At 36.8% G+C, this 20,477-nt stretch overlaps 1 protein-coding gene across 1 annotated transcript in view; it reads right to left on the bottom strand.

Annotated features, from left to right (window-relative positions):
- Stxbp6 (syntaxin binding protein 6 (amisyn)) overlaps window positions 1-20,477 on the bottom strand; it is a gene marked incomplete in the record, with an annotated part of 261,684 nt that overhangs the window by 47,424 nt on the left and 193,783 nt on the right. Inside the window, 2 exon segments of the mRNA XM_005376982.2 lie at window positions 18,718-18,883; window positions 20,051-20,181. Of these exon segments, the coding sequence (XP_005377039.2) occupies window positions 18,718-18,883; window positions 20,051-20,181 (297 nt within the window).

The following is a 20,477-nucleotide window of genomic DNA, read 5'->3' as shown; positions in this document are numbered from 1 at the left end:
TTGGTTTTTCTCCGGTACCGGGAACCGAACTCACGACCTTGCGCTTGCCAGGCAGGCGCTTTTGCCGCTGAGCTAAATCCCCAGCCCCTTTGTGTTGTTTTGATTTTGCCTTTATTGTTGTTTTATTAGTTTTTTTAAATTTTTAAAATAAAAAAGATGAAAAAAATAAAGTTATATTCCCACCAGAAAAAAAAGAAAAATACAGATAAGAGAGAACAATGTATCATAGAGGGAATAATCACAAGGAGGTGCGATATTATATGTCAACCATTGAACACACCTTGAATTCTCCTTGCTATAACATGGTTAAAGCCAATCTGGAACAGGACATTCTTAATTAGGTTCATTGGGGGAGATATTAATTCCATTTAAAGTTCTTCTTCTCTTGGTCATAGTATTACAGGTAATTGTGACAATTATATTTAGGTTTTCAAAAAGCATAAATGACCAGTTTCTGCTTAGACATTTAAACTTCGAAGCAGTTTGAGTCTTTCTTACTACTGTCTTGTTGGCATGAACTACTGGTTTAAATAAAAGAAAAATGGTTGCTTTCCTACTAGATAATATCCACTGAAGTGAAAAGGTATGCACAGTGTAGACATACTGGCCTAGACACACACTCAAGTAGAAACATGTATGTCACCTCACAAATTAACACAGTTATATTTATCAAAAGTTGGATAACTAAATTCCTAAGCCAGTTAAGATCTGTCTTCATTCTTCTTTTTTGCTAAAACATGTACCTCTATGCCTATATGATGATATACTTCCTACTTTGCTTTATTGCCTGTCATATATTGCACTTAAAATATTTATGGTTAAGGTGCCATCATGTTGAGAAAGTAATAAAACAGGTGATCTTCCCTTCAGGGGTATGACCCATGGAATTGTTCATAGAAACTAAGAGGTGACACAGCATCATCTCTCGATGCTGAATGTGACTGCTAATTATGATATCTGGACTAAGAAATGCCTAGCATACTACTGAAGCACATTTCTGGGAATATCTGTTGAAGTGTTTTCAGATATAGGCCAGCAAAATGAGGAAGGAAGACCCACTTTAGTTGTGGGTGGCACGAACCCTTGTAGCTTGGGTAGAATAAAAAAGGGAAAACAAGAAGTTTGAGCATTTTCAAAACGCTCCAGGCTGCTTGAGCGGGTGCAACTTTTGCTGCCACTGCTTTTGGACGTTGGTCTCGTTTTTTCAGCCTTCTCCCACACAATAATAGCAATGACTGTCCAGTGCACTTCCAGGCCTTTACTCTTGGATTGTTTCTGCATTCCTGATTATCTGCAGCTGCCATCTTGGGCTGAGTTGCTTCTAGATCCCCTGCTCGCTGGTGTACAGGCAGTCATTGTGGACTCTCCTGTCTCTGATGCAATAAGCCTAACTAATGAATCACCTTGCATAATGATACATACATTTCCTATTGATTCTGCTTCTCTAGAGAACCCTAACCAATACATTATACACACACAGAGTTCAAAGAGAAACCAGATCACACCCACTAAAACAGACAAAAGTGAAGTTAAGGCACAGCAACTAATAGGAGCTAAAACTTCCAGAAACCAGAGAAGATAATGCGATTCTCCATTTTAAGACACTACAGTTGGTCAATGGTTGTGTGATCTTGGGAGTTCCTACATATTTATGGTGTGCAGGAAAAGTTCTAATTAGCCAAAATATCTGAGGAGCCTTCTGGGAAGATGGCAGAGTGGTGAGCAGCAGAGAAAGAGCGTCTCTAAGAGTTGGAGTCCAACTGTAATATAGCAATGTGAGGAAGAGAAGAAGGAAGGAAGTGGGTTTCCCGGGCCCAGGGAGGATCTGAAATGAGAATTGAAGCCCCTGGGGAGAGCAAAGAGAGAAACTTCAACTAAGAAGATGGAGGAAGGTGGCACTTTCTCCCTGAGCCCAGCCTTACTGCTTGTGAGGGGTGGCTTGAAACTGCAGATACACATTGACTGCTGGCAACCCCAGAGGCTCTCATGGAGAAGCACACCCTTGAAACAGAGAAGTGGATGAAGCAGACTGCAGGGCCTGGTGAGTTGTCCTGGCTGGACCTCCTACAAAAGCGGGGGATTGGCTGGGGCTTGGGACTATGGGCGGCTGCTAGCTCCACCTCGCAGCTCCCAGTGGAGTTCAAGTCTGCAGAGGGCATGGGGACTGCAGCAGGCTGGGCAGATGTGGTTCCAGCCTTGCACCTTGAGGTTAGCCTGAACGTTGGTGGAAATAGGGGTGCAGACTCGCTAGGATCATCTTCTATGCCACCGTGGAGCTGCTGCTGGCATGCTGGGATTTATTGATGCAGAGCTGACTCTGTCTGCCCATGTTGTCTACAACATGGCACTGAAATGGACATTTTTTTCCTTTTCTTTCATTCTTTCTTTATTTTTTTCTTATTTGCTTGGTTGCTTTCTATTGTTTGTTCTTGTTTTTATGGGAATGTGAACATGGTTTCTAGTTTGTTGTTGCTCTGTTTTGTTCTTGTTTTTATTTCTTTCTTCTCTCCTTCCTGTCTTATGTACCAGTTTCCCAAAGTTTGTATGACCCTCCTTTGTCCTCTAGCCTTGCTTCTAATCTCTTCCTTTTCTTCTATTTCTCTATTTTCCCCCTAATCCCTTTAAAATTTTCTAAGGGGAAAATTGCCATATTGAGGGTTTATTTCCTGCATATAATTTTCTGGTTCATTTTAAATTTTGTTATATAACCGTAAATCTAGCTCATCTGGTTAAAGGTGGCAAATTAATAGTTACCTCAGCAAGTCATTTTCTAAGCTGTGTTTGATGCTTTTGTTATTGCTGATTATATCACTTTAACCAAAGTGGCATAACGGTTCTAACTGGTTGCTCTTCCTGGTATACCAAGACTAAGATTGCCTCAGGGTCATAAAAAATACTATAGGCCAGTGCCAGTGAACTAGCAGCTGGGCCAAGTTCGTAGCAAATTCTCATCCCCATTAAATTAAAGAGGTAATTATGATCTTGTAATAGACTCAAAACTCCAAAACCAGGACCTCTGATGACACCTCTGAGAAGCAGTCATTTCCTAAAAGCTCTGAATACTAGCAATAAAGCTACTCACTATAGGGAATTTATGAGCATCAACCCAAGAATTAAATTAAAAAGAAAATACAAAGTGAGAAGGCATTTAAACAAGATGCAACCCCAGATGTGCAGCTCATCAAAGGCAGACCCAGTGGGCACTGAGGTGGAACAATCCAAAAGCTACCCACCTGGACTCTCTGAAGTGGAAACAGCAGAAGTAACTAAGCAGATGAGAGAGGCTCTAGAAAAAATCAATTCAGAAATAATTTTTCAGATAACTACAGAGATGGTGACCATAATGAAAGACATGCTTAGTGATTCTAGAGCAGATACAGATAAAAAATAGAGGAGTTTAGGAAAATGATGGAAACTATGAATGCCCAACATAGGAAAGAAATGGAATCCATAACACGGATTCAAGCAGATATTTAAGAGATGTCTGTTTCCATTGAAAGTGTATGTAGCAGCATAAGTCAGTGTGAGGACAGAATCTCCGACACAGAAGACAGGATTACAGTTAGCATGCTCATGAAAAGCAAGATTTCTTAAAAATAGCAAGGGACCATGACAAAGCCCATCAGAATCACAGCAGAATTCTCAACACAAATCCTCAAGTCAAAGAGACCTTAGAGTGAATTATTTCAAGTCATAAAAGAAAATAACCTCCAACCCAGATTGATGTATCCTGCAAAACTATCTTTGAAAATTGATGGAGAAATAAGATATTTCCATGACAAAGAGCATCTCAGGAAATTCGTGAATACAGAACAAGCACTCCAAAATGTTCTGAAGGCCATTCTAGAAAGAGATAATAAGGATTACAACTCCATCAACCCCAACAGAGTGAATCTACCAGACAAGGCAAACAATTAAGCAGAGGGGAAAAAAGGGAGCCAACAACAGGAAAATAACATGACAAGGACAAGACAATACATATCAATATAACCATAAGTGCTAATGGTCTTAATTCACCCATCAAAAGAAGCAGATTGGCGGATTGGATGAAGGAACAAGATCTAACAATATGCTACATACAAGAAACACATTTAATTCAAAAAAGAAATTCATAGGTTGAAAGTCAAAGGATGGAGAACAACACTCTGTGTGACAGGAACCCAGAAAAAAAGTAGGGGTAGATATTCTATTTGCATACAGTGTGAACTTCAAACCAAAACTGATTAACAGAAACAAAGAAGGTTGGCTGGGGATTTAGCTCAGGCTGGGGATTTAGCTCAGTGGCAAAAGCGCCTGCCTCGCAAGCGCAAGGTCGTGAGTTCGGTTCCCGGTACCAGAGAAAAAAACAAGAAACAAAGAAGGTCACGACATCCTTGTAAAGGGAACAATCCAAGAGCAAGAAATAACAATCATAAATATATATGCACCAAATACTGGTGCATCCAACTATATAAAACAAATATTAATGGACATGAAAAACCAAATATGCAATAATACAATTGTAATGAGAGACCTTAATATCCCACTGCCACAAATAGATCAACTGGACAAAAAAATCAACAGTGAAATATTAGAAGTAAATGAAACTTTGGAGCAAATAGACTTAGTAGATGCCTACAGAGTGTTCCACCCCACAATATCAGAACAGACATTCCTCTCAGCTGCACATGGGATATTCTCCAAAACAGACCACATCCTCGCTCATAGAATATGCTTAAGTAAATGCAAAGGAACTGAAATTATCCCATGATCATTATAAGACCATAGTGCAATGAAATCGAAAATCAATGGCAAAAGAAACCAGAAGAACTTCATAAACATGTGGAGATTAAATAATACCCTTTTAAATAACCAATGGGTCATAGATAAATTAAAGAAGAAATTAGTTTCTACAGTACAGTGATAATGCCCATACAATGTATCAGAACATATTAGACCCAGTGAAAGCAGTCCTACCAGGGGAAGCAAATGCCCATATCAGGAAAACAGAGCAAGCTCAAATAGACAATTTAATGTTGAGCCTCAAGCTTCAAAAAAAGAAGACCAAGTCAAGCCCAAAGATTGTAAAAGAAAAGAAATTATTAAGATCAGAGCAGAAATCTGGGCAGGGGAATCTAGTAAAATAATACAAAGAATCAATGAATCAAAAAGTTGGTTCTTTGATAGAATAAATAAAATTGACAAACTCTTAGCTGATCTTATCAAAAAAGGAAAGAATCAAATTCATGAAATTAGAAAGGAAAAGGGTAAAATCACAACAAATCATGAAGAAATTCAGAAGATCATCTATACCTACTTTGAGTACTTATATTCTAATAAGATGGAAAAGGACAGATTCCTAGATACATATGAATTACCAAAGCTGAATCAAGAAGATATAAAAATTGTAAATAAATCAGTACCAGTCAGTGAAATCGAAGATGTAAAGACCTACCAACAAAGAAAAGCCCAGGCCATGACAGATTCACTGATGAATTTTACAAGAAATTTAGAGAAGACCTAATGCTGCTATTTCTCAAGCTCTTTAATGAAACTGAAAGGGAAGCTATACTCCCAAATTCATTCCTGGAAACAAGCATTACATTGATAACAAAATAAAAGAAGAATCCAACCAAGAAAGAGAACTACAGGCCAATTTCCTTAATGAACACAGATGCAAAAATCCTCAATAAGATACTGGCAAAGAGAATGAAGCAAATCATCAAGGAGGCTATATACCATGACCAAGGAGGATTCATCCGAGGGATGCAGGGATGTTTAACATATGCAAATCAATAAATGTAATATACCGCATCAGCAGAGCCAAGAACAAAAACCATGTGATCATCTCAAGAGATGCAGAAAAATCATTTGACAGAGTCCAACACCTATTTGTGATACAAGCCTTATAGAAAATTGGAATAGATAGTCTTTATCACAATCTGATAAAAATAATCTGTGACAAACCAACAGCCAACATTGCACTGAATGGACAAAAACTGAAAGCTTTCACTTTAAACTCAGGAACAAGACAATGGTGACCACTATCAATACTCCTATTAACTATAGTTCTGAAAATATTAATGAGAGTAATTAGACAGAGAGAGAGAACTAAAAGGAATAAGGATAGGAAAGGAAGAAGTTAAATTATCATTATTTGCATATGATATGATACTTCACATAGAAGACCCCAAAATCTCCACTAAAAAGCTTCTAAGTTTAATAACAAAATTCAGTACCATAGCTGGATACAAGGTTAACACTCAAAAATCAATAGGCTTCTTGTACACAAATATCAATTTACTGAGAGAGAAATTAGGGAAATAACACCTTGCACAATTGCATCCAAAAAAATGAAATACCTAGGAATCAATCTAATGAAGGAAGTAAAAGACCTTTACATTAAAAATCACAGTACTCTGAAAAAGGAGATTGAAGAGAATATCAGAAAATGCAAAGATATCCCTTGCTCTTTGGTGTGAAGAACCAGTATAGTAACCAGTATACTTCCAAAATTACTATACAGATTTAATGCAATCCTGATAAAAATTCCAACAGCATATCTCACAGAATTAGAGAAAACAATTCTAAAATTCATTTGAAACCAGAAGAGATGAAGAATAGCAAAGGCAATTTTAGGCAATGAAGGCAAGGCAGGGGGAATCACAATCCCTGACTTAAAATTATACTACAGAGCTACTGTGATAAAAACAGCATGGTACTAGCAAAAAACATATTTGAGGATCAATGGAACAGATTAGAAAATGCAGAAACAACTCGAGACATACTCAGCCACCTTGTCTTTGAAAAAGATATCGAACATCTTCACTGGAAGAAAGACAGCCTCTTTAATAAATGGTGCTGCAGGGGCTGGGGATTTAGCTCAGCGGCAAAAGCACCTGCCTGGCAAGCACAAGGTCATGAGTTCGGTTCCCGGTACCGGAGAAAAACCAAAATTAAAATAAAATAAAATAAAATAAATGGTGCTGCAAAACCTGGTTTTTCACAAGCTGAAGACTAAAACTTGACTGTTATCTTTCATCATGCACTAAACTAAAATCAAAATGGATCAAAGATCCATCTAATTATTAAAACAGAAACACTAAATCTTCTGGAAGATAGAATAGTAGATCTTTTGAAAACATTGGTTTAGGCAAAGATTTTATGAACAAACCTCAATTGCACAGGAACTATCATAAAGAATCAACAATTGGGATCTCATCTGATTAAAAAGCTTTTGCATAGCAAGAGAGTAAAGAGACAACCCACACTTTTGCCAGTAGTTCCTCAGATAAAGGACTACTATCTAGAATTAATAAAGAAGTCAAAAAAGTAGACCCTCCAAATTTAAAGACCCAACCCAAAAATGGGCATCAGAAATGAATAGACACTTTGAAGATGAAGAAGTAAAAACAGCAAATATGAACATGTTTATAAAATATATTTAATATGAAAAAAATGCTCAACATCATTAGTCACTCAAGAAATGCAAATTAAAACAACACTGAGAGTCCATCTCACCCCAGAAAGAATGGCTACTATGAAGAAGTCAACCAATAACAAATGATGGTGGGGCTGTGGGGAAAAAGGAATCCTTCTCCACTGTTGGTGGGAGTGTAGACTGGTGAAACCACTGTGGAAATCAGTGTGAAGGTTCTTCAAAAAACCAGGACTAGGAGTTCTATTTGACCCAGGTACTCCCCTTCTTGGTATCTTTCTGAAAAAATTAAAAGCATCATAGCACAGTGATATATGCATACCTATGTCTATAGCAACAGTTTGTAATAGCCAAAACTTGGGACAGCCCAAATACCCATCAGCTCATGAATGGATAAAGAAGATGTGGGTTTTTATACAATGGAGTATTACTTTGTCATAAAGAAGGGTAAGTTTGAGACATTTCTAGTTAAATGGATACATTTTGAGGACATAGTTTTAAGTGAAATAAACCAGACACATATGTATAAATACTGCATTGTTTTTTTGGTGTGAGAAACTAAAAGCATAAATAAAGACCAAAAATGTGTAATAGATATTGTGAAATAGGAAGAAAATGTTCAAATGGGAAGGGGAGTGTGGGATGGGAGAGGGGGAAAGGAAGGAAGAAAAATGAAAAAACATAATAAAAAAGAAGAAAAATATGGAAACAAAGCTTTTGTAAATAAGGAGAGGAAGGAGGAGTTGAAGGGAGGGTGGGAGAATGGGGAAAGAAAAAGAATCAAGTTGTGTCATGCACAGGTATACATTCCCTATGATGAATGTGATCATTATGTATACCTAGAATTAATTAAGAAATTTAATTAATTTTAAAAAGGTGAAGTCAGGATAACCTTCCATGTTTATTTGCCTGCCAGTGAGAGGTAGACAACAGTGCAGCAGAGACAATAGTGCCACTGATGAAGGTGAGCCCCAACCTTCAGGAAACCACGGGGTTTGTACAGTGATCCTAGAGAGACCAGTCTGTGCCAAGAACACTATCAGACTAGTCAAAGAGGAAGCCAAAATTTTAAACTGTCACCTTCCTGTTGGATTTCTTTATTCCCAATTGTTCAGACATTAGGCTTCTTACTTTTCCTCTATGAACAGGAAGCTTTATTTTGCTGGGTGCCCTTGAGAATCTACAGTAAATGCCTTTTGTTCTTGATAGTAAACAAACTCCTCAAAACCAAGCCAGACATTCAGGTTTAGACCTGAGCTTTCTTCACAGTGCAAAATTCATCAGGAATCTGATATTCTATCACAAATTATTTTAGTGGAATTCTTATACTCCCTACTACTAAAAATTTGAATTTTATGGCATTATTTTTGTAGATAGTCACAATAAGACATTAATGCTGAAGGTTGGACATTCCTACTTTAGCAGCTTCTCTGATACTTTCCATATTTGTTTTCATCTTCAGATGACTAACCCATTATGCGTTTGAGATGTTCATTTCAAATTCTTTTAAAAACACTATAACTATTTGGCCATTGTAAAGCATATCTATATAACAATAAACCAAGTGTGTTTTCTATATGTTTATGGCTGGCTATAATCTGAGAGAATGGATGCCCACAAAAGTTGCCAGACAAATATACATCCAGTAACACTTGAAATCCAGAAAAATATTCCATGATTTTTTTAAACTTAACATTTTAGTAACTTTTACTTTTAGTATAAACATATTCCATTCCTTTATTTTTATTAGTCAAATTTTGCAACCTTAATGTTACTGCTTCTTGCAATGGACCTAATCCTAGGTAGATATTTTGCAGGTAAAAGGGTAGGAAATATGCAGTTTTAAATATTTAAAAGTATCACTATGCAAATTTTGAACAACTACCTATGCTAAATTTAATGATTTCACCTTACTATAATGTTCAGAAACAACAAAGGCAGGGCTGGGGGAGGCACTTCATGCATCCTTTCACTAATGGTTTTAGAAATCTGACATTTCTGTGTAATATTTCAGATAGTATGCACAAGTTTTTTACCTCTACTTTAGGAAAGGAATAGATAGAATTATGTCATTCTAATGCTGAAGATTATAGTCAGATTTATTGTCCAAAAAGTGCTCTGAGTGGGGTCCACAGAAGCAGGAATAAATTTGCCAAGTCATTAAATAATCTCTTTTGGTTATTATTCTTGAGAATTTACAGCTTGTTTTCACTAAAATTCCATGTACTTTTCAGTTTTGGTTTTTCTGTTATAGTAACTGGACAGAAGCTTTTAAATGTTAGCTAACTAGTGGTTAAACGCTTACTGGTGTAAATGAAATAAGTAAAACAAGGACAATGAAGTAAACTTTTCATAATGATAAGATTTACAATTTAAGAAATTACACCTTTATTATCAGAGATTATGTACCTTTTATCTTTTGGTGCTAAATTTTCAGCTATTATAGTGATATTAGATCTAGATTTTTAAAATGTTCTTCCTTGGAAAATTGGTTAGCAAATTTATACCTCTAAGATTCTTTAAAAATTGTATTTGTCTGTGCAGCCGAAAGTGTGGGCATCATGAAGGATGTTCTGTTTCGTCTGTTTTAGAAATACCACTAAGTTTTCCCCACTATTGAACAATTTTACCTCTGATTCCTGTATCTCTTATATTTGGTAGTGTAACAAGAACTGAAGTCAAGGAAATATTCTAGGCTGAAGACATGTTGGTGGAAAAAGTATATTTCCATCCTCTTGCAAAGTTCAGGAATCAGGCTTTCGGTCTTGCCTAGTAGAATATTTGAATTATATGCTCTGAACTCCAGCACTGTATCACTTGATACATTTTGAACACTGCTGGTTTGGTAAGTCAGCAGTAACATATGCACTCTATAAACGTCAAACATGAAATGTAACACATTCAGCATTCTATAAAACCATGGCAAACAATTTAGCATCCTTGACATCTGAAATGTCTATAACACAGCTCAGCTCATGCCCACTTGGAAAAAAGAATTTGTTTTCAATTCTTAAGGCAAACATGGACTAGGAAAGCTCAAGAATATTTCTTGCTTCTTCATAAGAGAAGGCTTTGGTAATTATCCTGGAAGAAATTATGTAATATCATGAATATGCATATTATAATTTCCATTTAAAAAAATAGAATACTTAAGTATACACGGGTACTTTCAGTTTAAAATACTAAACCCACTTGATTTAATATTGAAAAAATTTACTCTAATCCTCATAGCACACTTTCAAGGTAACTGTACTGTTCACAGTACAGAAAACCACAGGAAGAGAGACTATAAACAGCTTAGGGCAAGTCACAGAGCTAATGAGTGATACCATCAAAGGCCGGCATTAAGTAAACCCAATCTGCACTATCTTCACCATTCCAAGCCCTTTGTTTTATTCTAAAAGCAAGAGTGGCTCTTACTGTTGCAGATTATTTAAGCACTGGCTAGAAAAAATATGTTCACAACCTCATCAAGCCAATAAATGATATTTTGGAAGTACCCTTACGTAGTCTTGATTTGGTTCAAGATCTCAGTAAAGAGATATGATTCAAAAGAAATGAATGCATGGAGTCATGTCTGGAACAGGATGACTAGCCATACCCCACCAGCTGTTTCACAGCAAGCATTTCAGTGTAGATTACAGCCAATAAGTAGTGAAGAAAACCCTGCATCTGTGACCCAGTTTTTCCTTAGTTACTAGTCATTTACATCATGCACAGAATGGGACAGAATCTAAAGAAGCAGTCCTTGGTTACTTCAGGTTTTTTTTTTTTTCACTTAAAAGCATTTATCTTTTATTCATCATGTAGGAATAAGATGAAATTGAATGACTGAATCAGAAAATATGAAAAAGCTCATACATACCAAACATCACTAGAAATGTCACCTTAAGTTAAAAAATAAATATATAAAATTTCTGTATCCAGAAACATCTGACAGCTTTTTGCTAGAATTGCATGATCCTAATAGTGCTCAGCCACCATCAGATGGTTTGGTCAGTTGGCTGTGTGGTAATATAAACACACTTGTGTTTGACACAATAGCTTCCTGGGTTGATGGGAACCAAGTAATAAAAGCAAAAAATTCCCACAAACTGGGCTTTTCTAATTTTAGATTTTTTTGTTGGTTTTTGAGACATGGTCTCACTATGTAGTCCAGGCTGGCCTTAAACTCACTACGTGGCCTTGGCCTCCAACTCACTATCCTCTTGCCTAAGCCTCCCAAGCGCAGGGATTATAAACATGCATCACTGTGCCCATTTTAGATATTTTTACTATTCTGTTACTGATGCATGTTTTGTTTTCATTCTTAATTTCCTTCTTTCCCCATAAAGTTTCTATAAGGCAAGTTGTTTTTATCTCTCCTCACCTTTCTTTGATAGTACCAGGGACTGAACCTAGAGCATTGCATATGCTGGGCAAGCACTCTACCACTAAGCTACGACCTTAGCCCTAAAAAGCAAGTCTTAAATAAAATATACTGTCTAGGGAAAAAGGTATTGGCTTTCATGAGGAAGATGGACGTATGGAAGAATAAACTGTAAGTCTGTGTGTACAGGATTAATATAACTGAATGGCATTTATGAACATTGAAATGTAATTTTAAACTCAACTCTCACAAAGAACTTATTAAACTAGTGTCACTCCCCTTCTGCTGAGCTGAATCAAATATAAGGAAAGCGAGACTTGTGCCTACTAAAGGAACTTGGAAGGTACATTCTCTACTTAATGGACAGAGAATAAGCAGAAGATCTGGATTGAAATACTAGCTCTGTCTCTTTATAGCTGTGGGTTTGGGGCAAGTTCCTCATGCATCATTTTCTTTGTTTGTACCAAATTGGAGGGTAACTGAGGTTTGTTATTTTGTTGTTTTCTCAAGGGCAACAAAAATAGTCACGAGAGTAACTATGACACAGGCGCTCTTGATTTAAAGAACCGTAAGGAACATTTCACTGTTTTGTCACAACAGTGAATCAGCTAAGAAACCTTCCCTCCTCTGTTATTGTATCTACACACAGATAATGTGTTTCATTTCTCTACACACAGAGAAATGGTGGTTTCAAAACAACTCTTTCTGTGATTTATGATCATGTGTGTGTGTCTTGAGAGAGACAGAGATAGAGACAGAGAGAGACATAGAGACAGAAAGATTATGCATGCCTAAGTATACAGAGGTTGGATGAGTAGGAACAAAATTAGGCATGCCTTCAGTCTTGAGAAGTAAGCAATTTCTTTTAATGTGTTCCTACTCAGAGCCTGTAGAAGAACATGAGGTTTATTCCCCATGAAGTCTTTCTTCACAGACAAAAAAATCATTGAAACAAAAGGAAGACGAGTCTCTCACTTTGAACTACCCACACCTGGTACACTCACAAGGTGACATATCTGCACACCTCACTAAGGGATGACCTTGCACTGTTGGAAGAAAAATAAAATAGAAAGTCACACTGTGATTGTATCTTTAGATTCTCTCCACCCCAGGGGAATCCAGAGTAAAGCCATTTGGGTTTCTTTTCTCGCATACCAATTAGCAGGGGCAAACAAGGGCCAGCCTGGGACGAAGGAGACATCAGAGACATCTGTGTCCTCAGAATTCTAATAGTGCTCTGAATTCTGGGCTTTATAGCATCATCTGAAGAGCTGTGTGTAAAACGGCAGTGCTTGTGAAATACCCTTTGCTGCTGCTGAAAATCTATGGCACTTTAAAATAGCCCGCTTCATGGAAAAACAACCTACCACATTCCAAATTCTGAATATAGCTAACTTTGAAATAAAACTGTCTAGATTGATGGTTGAAATGAGAAAGAGTTTATTTCATCCTGCCCTTGTCCGTCTGGCAAATGCTAGCCATCTTTACAAAAGTAGCTCATTACTACTTTGTCCTTAGGAAATGTGTTTTTCTGTGTACATATGATGGCTACCAGAGAAGTTACATTGGTGAAGGTGCCTACTGGGTGGCTGGATCTCTGCAGATAGCTCTAAGCCCAGTGTATGGACAACGATGAACAAATGCTGACTTGTATCAATGAGGAAATGTGCAAAACTGGGGCTTAAAGACTAGTAAGGGGATGCATTGAAGGATAACACTGAGAATATAGACAAAAGATTAAGAGGTTACTAAGTGAGTTAGCCAGGTAATTTGGTTTAGCACTCAAGAAGAATGTTAAGATATGCTTCAGTTTCTACTCACCTTGAAGAATAAATTATTTTTTCCCTGCAAGTAATTTACATCATTTATTGACCAACAAACAAAAACAAAAAACAAAACAAAAACATCAGGTTGCAAAGAATTTACTTTGTGGGTTGCAAAACTGTTAAAGACCTTGCTGTAAGGTTCAGAGCACAAGTTCAACATCCCTTATCTGGAAATCTGCAATCCAAAATGCTTCAGAATTGAAAATATTTTCAGGCTGACATACACAACAAGTGCATAATTCCCCCCTGACCTCATGTGTGGTGTTGCAATCAAAACACACGCACACAGCACAGTTTATTCAGTGTCTCCAAGACAGAAAAAAACCTTTGTAGCCCCTTCAGCTCCAATACACAAAATTTGTTTCATGCACAAAATTATTAAAAATATTGGGTGAGATTAACTTCAGGTATTATGTATAAACTGCATATGAAACATAAATGAATTTTTTGTTTAGACTTGGGTTCCAGGTCCCAGAAACCACATTACATACATGCAAATATTCCAAAAATCAGAAACTGAAGTCAAAACACTTCTTATTCCAAGCATTTCAGGTAAACAATCCTCAACTTGCATTATGCATAGAAATAACAGGTCAACAGAAGTTACTACAAAAGGGCAGTGTAAATAAAATAACAATGGGAGAGTCATGCAGTAATTGTTTATATTTGACTAAGAATAATGAAGCATGTAGAACAACAAAGTCTCCCTTGGGACTCTGAATTAATATGAAATGCCCATTAGCTAAACTGATGTCCTTTCAGAAGCAGATCATGTTTCTTTGAAATGAATTAGCTGAAAGCAAGGCTGTCCTCTGGAGTCTAAGGTCCAAGAACAAATACGTTATCACAAATACAATATTATAACATCATCTCTGTTTACAGTAAACACAGACAATCAAAACTATACTATCAAAGGAAGTACATCTGACCCATGCGAACTTGAGACTTCACTTCCAGGAAGTGGTTCATGATGCCATACTACACTTCAGCAGCCAGAACTTGTTTCACACATCTGTCTTCAATCTCAAGTTGCTATGGAGTTTAAGGACCCAGAAAATTCTACAATGTCTTTGAGTTTTTGAAAGGTGACTGATGTTTAGTGAACTTAGAGAAAGGAGAGTGGAGGTTAGAAATGACCTTGAAGACTCTGTCCTAGCTTATTGATCCCTTAACAATCCAAGGAAGACAGACGGCCACAAAGATGCTGTTAGAGGCATGAGAGAGCCAGCACTTCTCCCTGTACACTTCATTAGAGCATCCTGTCCCTTTTCAGTTTATGAGCACCTTCAATCAGCCCTGAAGAAGTTATTATATTCTTTCCTGGATCTTGAATCAGCAATAGAAGACCTCAGGTTTCCAAACAGTCCTGTAGAGGTACGTTGGCCTTCACCACAGAGGAAAATGACTTAAAGAAGGAAAGGTTTATTGTGGCTCACGGTTTCAGTCCACAGTTAACAGCTCCAAGGTGGAAGCATCATGGTGGAAAGGTGTGATGGAGAAAAGTTGCTCAGTTTATGGCTGTCCAGGAACAGAGACAGCAAGGAAGGGTCAGGAAGCAGACAGAGATAGAATCTGAGGGAAAGGGGTCAATGACAGGATATGTCCTCAAGGTCATGCCCCCCCATGAAACACTCCCTTCAACTAGACCCCACCTCTTAAATTTCCATGATCATCCAATAATGCCATAAAATTAGGGTTAGGGTCAGTGGATTAATCCATTAATGAAATCAGAGCCCTCATGATCTGATGACTGTCTGAAAGCCCTACTTTCAAACAAAGGGATATATGTAGATCTAAACCATAGCAGGAAGTAAGGAGATATCATTTTGAAGAAAAGAATTTCAAACATGTCAAAGAGTCCATTTTATTTCTATTTAACTGATCTTCCCCAAGATAAAAAGAAAAATATAATCACAAGGGATATACACAATCAAAATATACAAGAGTAGAGCTACATGGGATTGTAGATATTGCAACGATAACTTTTTTTGGATTTCCCTTAACTTTCAGTCTTAATACTGTCATTTTTATTCAGATAAGAGAAATGACCTTTAGAAATCACGGACATCGCAAATGGCATTTAAGGAAAATAACCACAAGATGTTAAAAAAAAAAAAAACTCAGCAAAATAATTCTTTCAAATAATGAAGAATCTTATGCTGAATTGGTATTAAAGAGAATGTTGTTCGGTGGGAATAAGAAAGATTTGCTTCTAGTACTTTAACCTTGACAACATCATTCAAAATTGCTGGGCCTGTTTTCCCAGTGACAAGGCTAGACCAGATACGAAGCATCTGAGAGGCTCTGTGAGCCACCAGGAATGCATAATCTTCCCCATGTTTTCATCTATATAATATACTGAAGTTAAGGGGAATAAAAACAAAAAGCAAAGTGAGATGATTTTAAAGGTCCTTGATGATTCTATGGTTCTATAGTCCTCTCTTTAAACCCAGGAATGTGTTGGATAAAATATTTCCACCAGTTCCTGAACAACTATAGGGGGTGCTATTTATCCAAAGACATTGCAATGCTGTTTCCTGGAGTATATCACTCAGTATCTCTACAACAGATGCTTTTAGAGCTGACTGAACCTGTTGTTGGAATCTTATCTCAACTATCTAGCAATATAACCCTCAGCAAGTTATTTAATAATCTCTCTGATCCTGTTTCTTCCTTCTCTGTAAGATGGAGATAACAAATTGTTTTTCCAAAGGCGGTTTTAAAAACTAGGATAACATGTGTAGAGTTTGGTGGAGGGCAGCATACTAATACCAACATTAGTCCTCTAAAATCACAAAACTCAATTTTACAGTATGAGTCGTATCTAGAATTTACTGCCCAAGAGTAACAGATACCAAATGATTCTGTGAAGTTAGAAATGGATTTCATCTTCTGTAGATGGGGCAGTTATGCAGAATTTGAAGGGGTCAGAATTTAGGGATCCCCAAAACACATTGTTTTTAAGTGTCAGAACTGGGATAACTGGAAAAAAGGAAGACTAATCAGCATATTAATGCACTAGGGTGTGTTGGTACAACTGTTACCAAGGCTAAGCAACGATTTAAATAAGACAATGGCATTTATTAGACATGTGCTGTCAATAAATTACAACATGGTTACTATAAGCTTTCTTCTTTTCCCTTCCTTAGGAATCCAGAGCTAGTATCTATTTAACTGCACTAAAGCCTTTATTTAGTTCCTTAAGTTAAAAAAAATAAACCCACTCAATAAAATATGAAGGAATTTCATGTACTCAAAATGATAGATCTAAAGGAGACTATAGATACCATTAACTTTAGCCTCCACAGGTTGTACCTGGGAAACTGGCCCAGAGAAGATTAAAAAACAATACCTATAGTCACAATAGGCAAAGCCAATTTTGATATTTTAACTCATTAATTTATCCCTTTTCTAGCTATAGGAAAGCAATCTTTAGCTTTATCCAGTTACATGCCAGTAATTTAACATTATGGGTTCCCATCTCAACTCTAAATCATTTGAGGTTCATTAGGCAATGGAGTCTCCACAGGACTGGGTCAATGACTCAGAGAATCAGCTTGGTGTGACTTGTGGGAAGGTCTGAGGATATTCAAGGAGGTAAATGAAGAACAAGTTAGAAATACCCCACTTCCTATGGAACTGGGTTGGCTCTCAGCCACTCTGCTCTTAGGATGGACCACGAAGTAGAGTGCTCAGGGAAGGTGTTTTCAAGAGCAATAAAAAAGTCAAATCTATAAAGGCACAGTATTTTTAGAGGTGCTATCCATGTCGAGTACTGGCCACAGTGACAATGACAAAAAGTGTTTCTCAGTAGGAACTTAAGAGCAAGAAAGCAACCTAATGTTAGACTGGAAGAGAACTCTCCATCTAATGAGGCATGAGGAAAAGCTGAGTTTCTGCTCAACCTTCTATACAGAGAAATGAACCATCAGTACTCCTAAGCCTGGTGCCCTTCAAATCCTTACCAAATTGTTAAAGCTGAAGTTTCAAAATAGGGTTTATTTGAAGACCAGTTGTGGCTTAGACCTGATAGAGTGCTATATCTCATTATATTTCCCACAGAACTCAATGTTTAATATTTTCTTTCCTTTAAACATTTGTTTTCCACTTTTATACCACAGGAAGTGGTCACTTTGAAGATAATATGCACCACTAATCACCTCCTATTTTTCTGAGACTAAATCTAAAAGCTATAATAAAAGACTGCATCTGAGCCTGAGAAAGACTTTTCTAGGTTCTTAAAATGTAAAATAATTTCATGAACAATAATGAAGAACTGGACAGTATTTTGTCCATACAAGCTCTAGCAGACAAGCGGCAAAGTGACATTGTGCACATTAGTTGCTCAGATAGAATACTGGATTCTATTCCATATTAATATACAAGATATATAAAGTCAAGGGGAAGACACAATGTTTCTCATGTAACCTTGATTTAAAATTTGATTAAGGTAAAGTTGGTGCATTTAAAAAATGTATTTCAAAACACGAAAACAGGTCAGTGAAAAGACCAATGATATAAAAAATCTTCCCTACTCACAGAGTGATTGCCAAGGCTTTTACATTTTTAGCAGTTTGGATTCCCTAAAAAGATATTCCAAATGTGAAAGCACCATTATATTGCTTGTGCTGGTGCCCACCCCATTACACAGGCTCATAACACTCATTCTAACTGATCTCTGTGCATCACTTACGGAATAAACGTGAGATTGGCCGTGATTTGAAAGAAAGGGACAGCATTTGCTGTTTTTATACGAGTATTTATAAAATATCTTCAGAAATAATAGGAAAAAACAACCCAGAAAACGGTTCTGTAATGACATTATTGAAAAGGTACAAAAGAAACCAAACTGAAAGATTGTTCTAATAAAGGGGAGGAACTTTTCTGATAGGACAAATAATCTTAGCTAAACGGCTACTTCCTATAAAAAAAAAAAAAATGTTTGTCATAAGCGTGAAAACATGCCACTGTGTCTAGACTTAGCATACAATTAACTCCCTGGAATGCATTTTTTGTTTTAAATTATGTTACTGAACATTTAACTTTTCATATAAAAGTGAGTCTGAGGAAAGAAAATGACTAATGTCATAGAAGTGTCCACTCACCTCCCATAATTTTGGATTGGCAGTTAATAAACTCTGGCTTTCTGTCTGTGAGGTACCGCTGGCAGGTGTGGTGGAGGATCTGGAAGAAGGTACACTTCTCTGAGGCTGTGCTCGCTACCCACTGGTCAAAAGCATTTTCAAACAACAAATCAAATTCTGCAGAATCCTGGAAAAGATGTTGAAATAAATACTGATCTCAATCTACCAAAACTACTGCTTCCAGCTTTTCCCATTAAAACATGCATAAAGACTAAAGGACCTTGGTAACAATAAGGCTCATTTAAAAAACTTGTTTATCAAGCAAAATCCAAATCTTAGAGAATTTATAGATGTCCCTAGGAGGCTAGAATCATAGAAGTTGAGACTGCCTAACTGCATACTGACTTACATTAGAATTCACGCCATGTATTATCTTACTTAGAAAAAGATTCCTTCACAGTCTCAGCAATGACCTCTATTAATCTTGCCTCTAAACTTTGATAGGAAAAGATTTTCTCGTATTATTTTAGTATATGGTAACAATTTACATTTTATTATTCTTCATTATTAAAACGGTGGTGGTGGCGGGGAGAGAGACAAAGAGAGGGAGAGAGAAGCAGAGAACTCAAAAGGGAATGAGGGACTGGGTACTTTGAATAGATAACTATATTATCTCTACTGTTTTATCGAAGAATTATTTTCTTATTCCCTATAATGGTTTGAGCAATCTTCCATTTTTACATCTGGTAATCTGAGCAATGTAGTTGAGGACAGTGATATGTAATGTAACAATCACTATTGATTTGTATTATTTTGTCTTGAGACCCTGTATCCCTTTGAATGTTCTTGCTTTGATTTGTTTATGTTCGTGATACTGGTATGCTGCTACTGTTCTATTTCTTTGTTTGTTTGTTTCTCATTTACTATTCTCTTTAAAATAAAAAAAATCAATAGAATTCTAATACATGATTTTTAAGGCACCATTAATTTACTTGATTTTTGGTAGAATAATCTTTGTCATTAGTGGTATTAGGTGATAAATGAACCTTTCATGAATATGATGTCTTAATATTGATGACCATGCACATGATTATCTGAACTCTGGCCTTTGTTGTTAAACATTATTGGAGGCAGTATTTCTTCCATATACATCACCTTAGGTTCCTCTATCAAACATAATTAAAAGATTTGTAATTTTCTATAGGAAGGGAACAGATATCAGAAAGGGCTGGTCATATAACTAAAATAGAGAAATAGCTTTACGTATGATTCAAAGAACCACCACACTACCAAGGTGAATCACAGAGTCATCTTGTAAAAAAATTCTTCATTCAGCATTTGATAATCCACTCACCCGATTAGGATCAATACCATTAACCTGGCGAAGCTGCTCAAGCATCCACTGTGATCTCCGAACGAATGACGTGGAACCTTCAAACTGCTTGACCTTCGTGATAGATGCCTGTGTGGGTTTCTTGTTTGTCACTGCCAAGAAAAGACCACTCTGATTAGTGGGTCTGCAGGTTGGTTTATTTACTCATTCAACACCTACTGTGCACAAGCCCAGTGAGATACACAGGGAGAGGGGCAGAATGTGAATGAATACATGTGTGCCTCTGGTGAGGGATGAGTGAACGCAAAAGAAATAGAAGTCATAATCTCTCTTCTCAGGCAGTTTATAATATTATTGTGAGAGCTGCTCTATTTAAATCTTTATCCCATTAAATGACTTAACTGAATGAATAACACCAAGCACCTTTAGTGGAAACTACAAGGGCACA

The sequence above is a fragment of the Chinchilla lanigera genome, unplaced genomic scaffold (assembly GCF_000276665.1).
Source record: "Chinchilla lanigera isolate Chin_1 unplaced genomic scaffold, ChiLan1.0 scaffold00008, whole genome shotgun sequence".
Lineage (NCBI taxonomy): Eukaryota > Metazoa > Chordata > Mammalia > Rodentia > Chinchillidae > Chinchilla > Chinchilla lanigera.
This window is presented reverse-complemented; position numbering and strand designations above follow the sequence as displayed.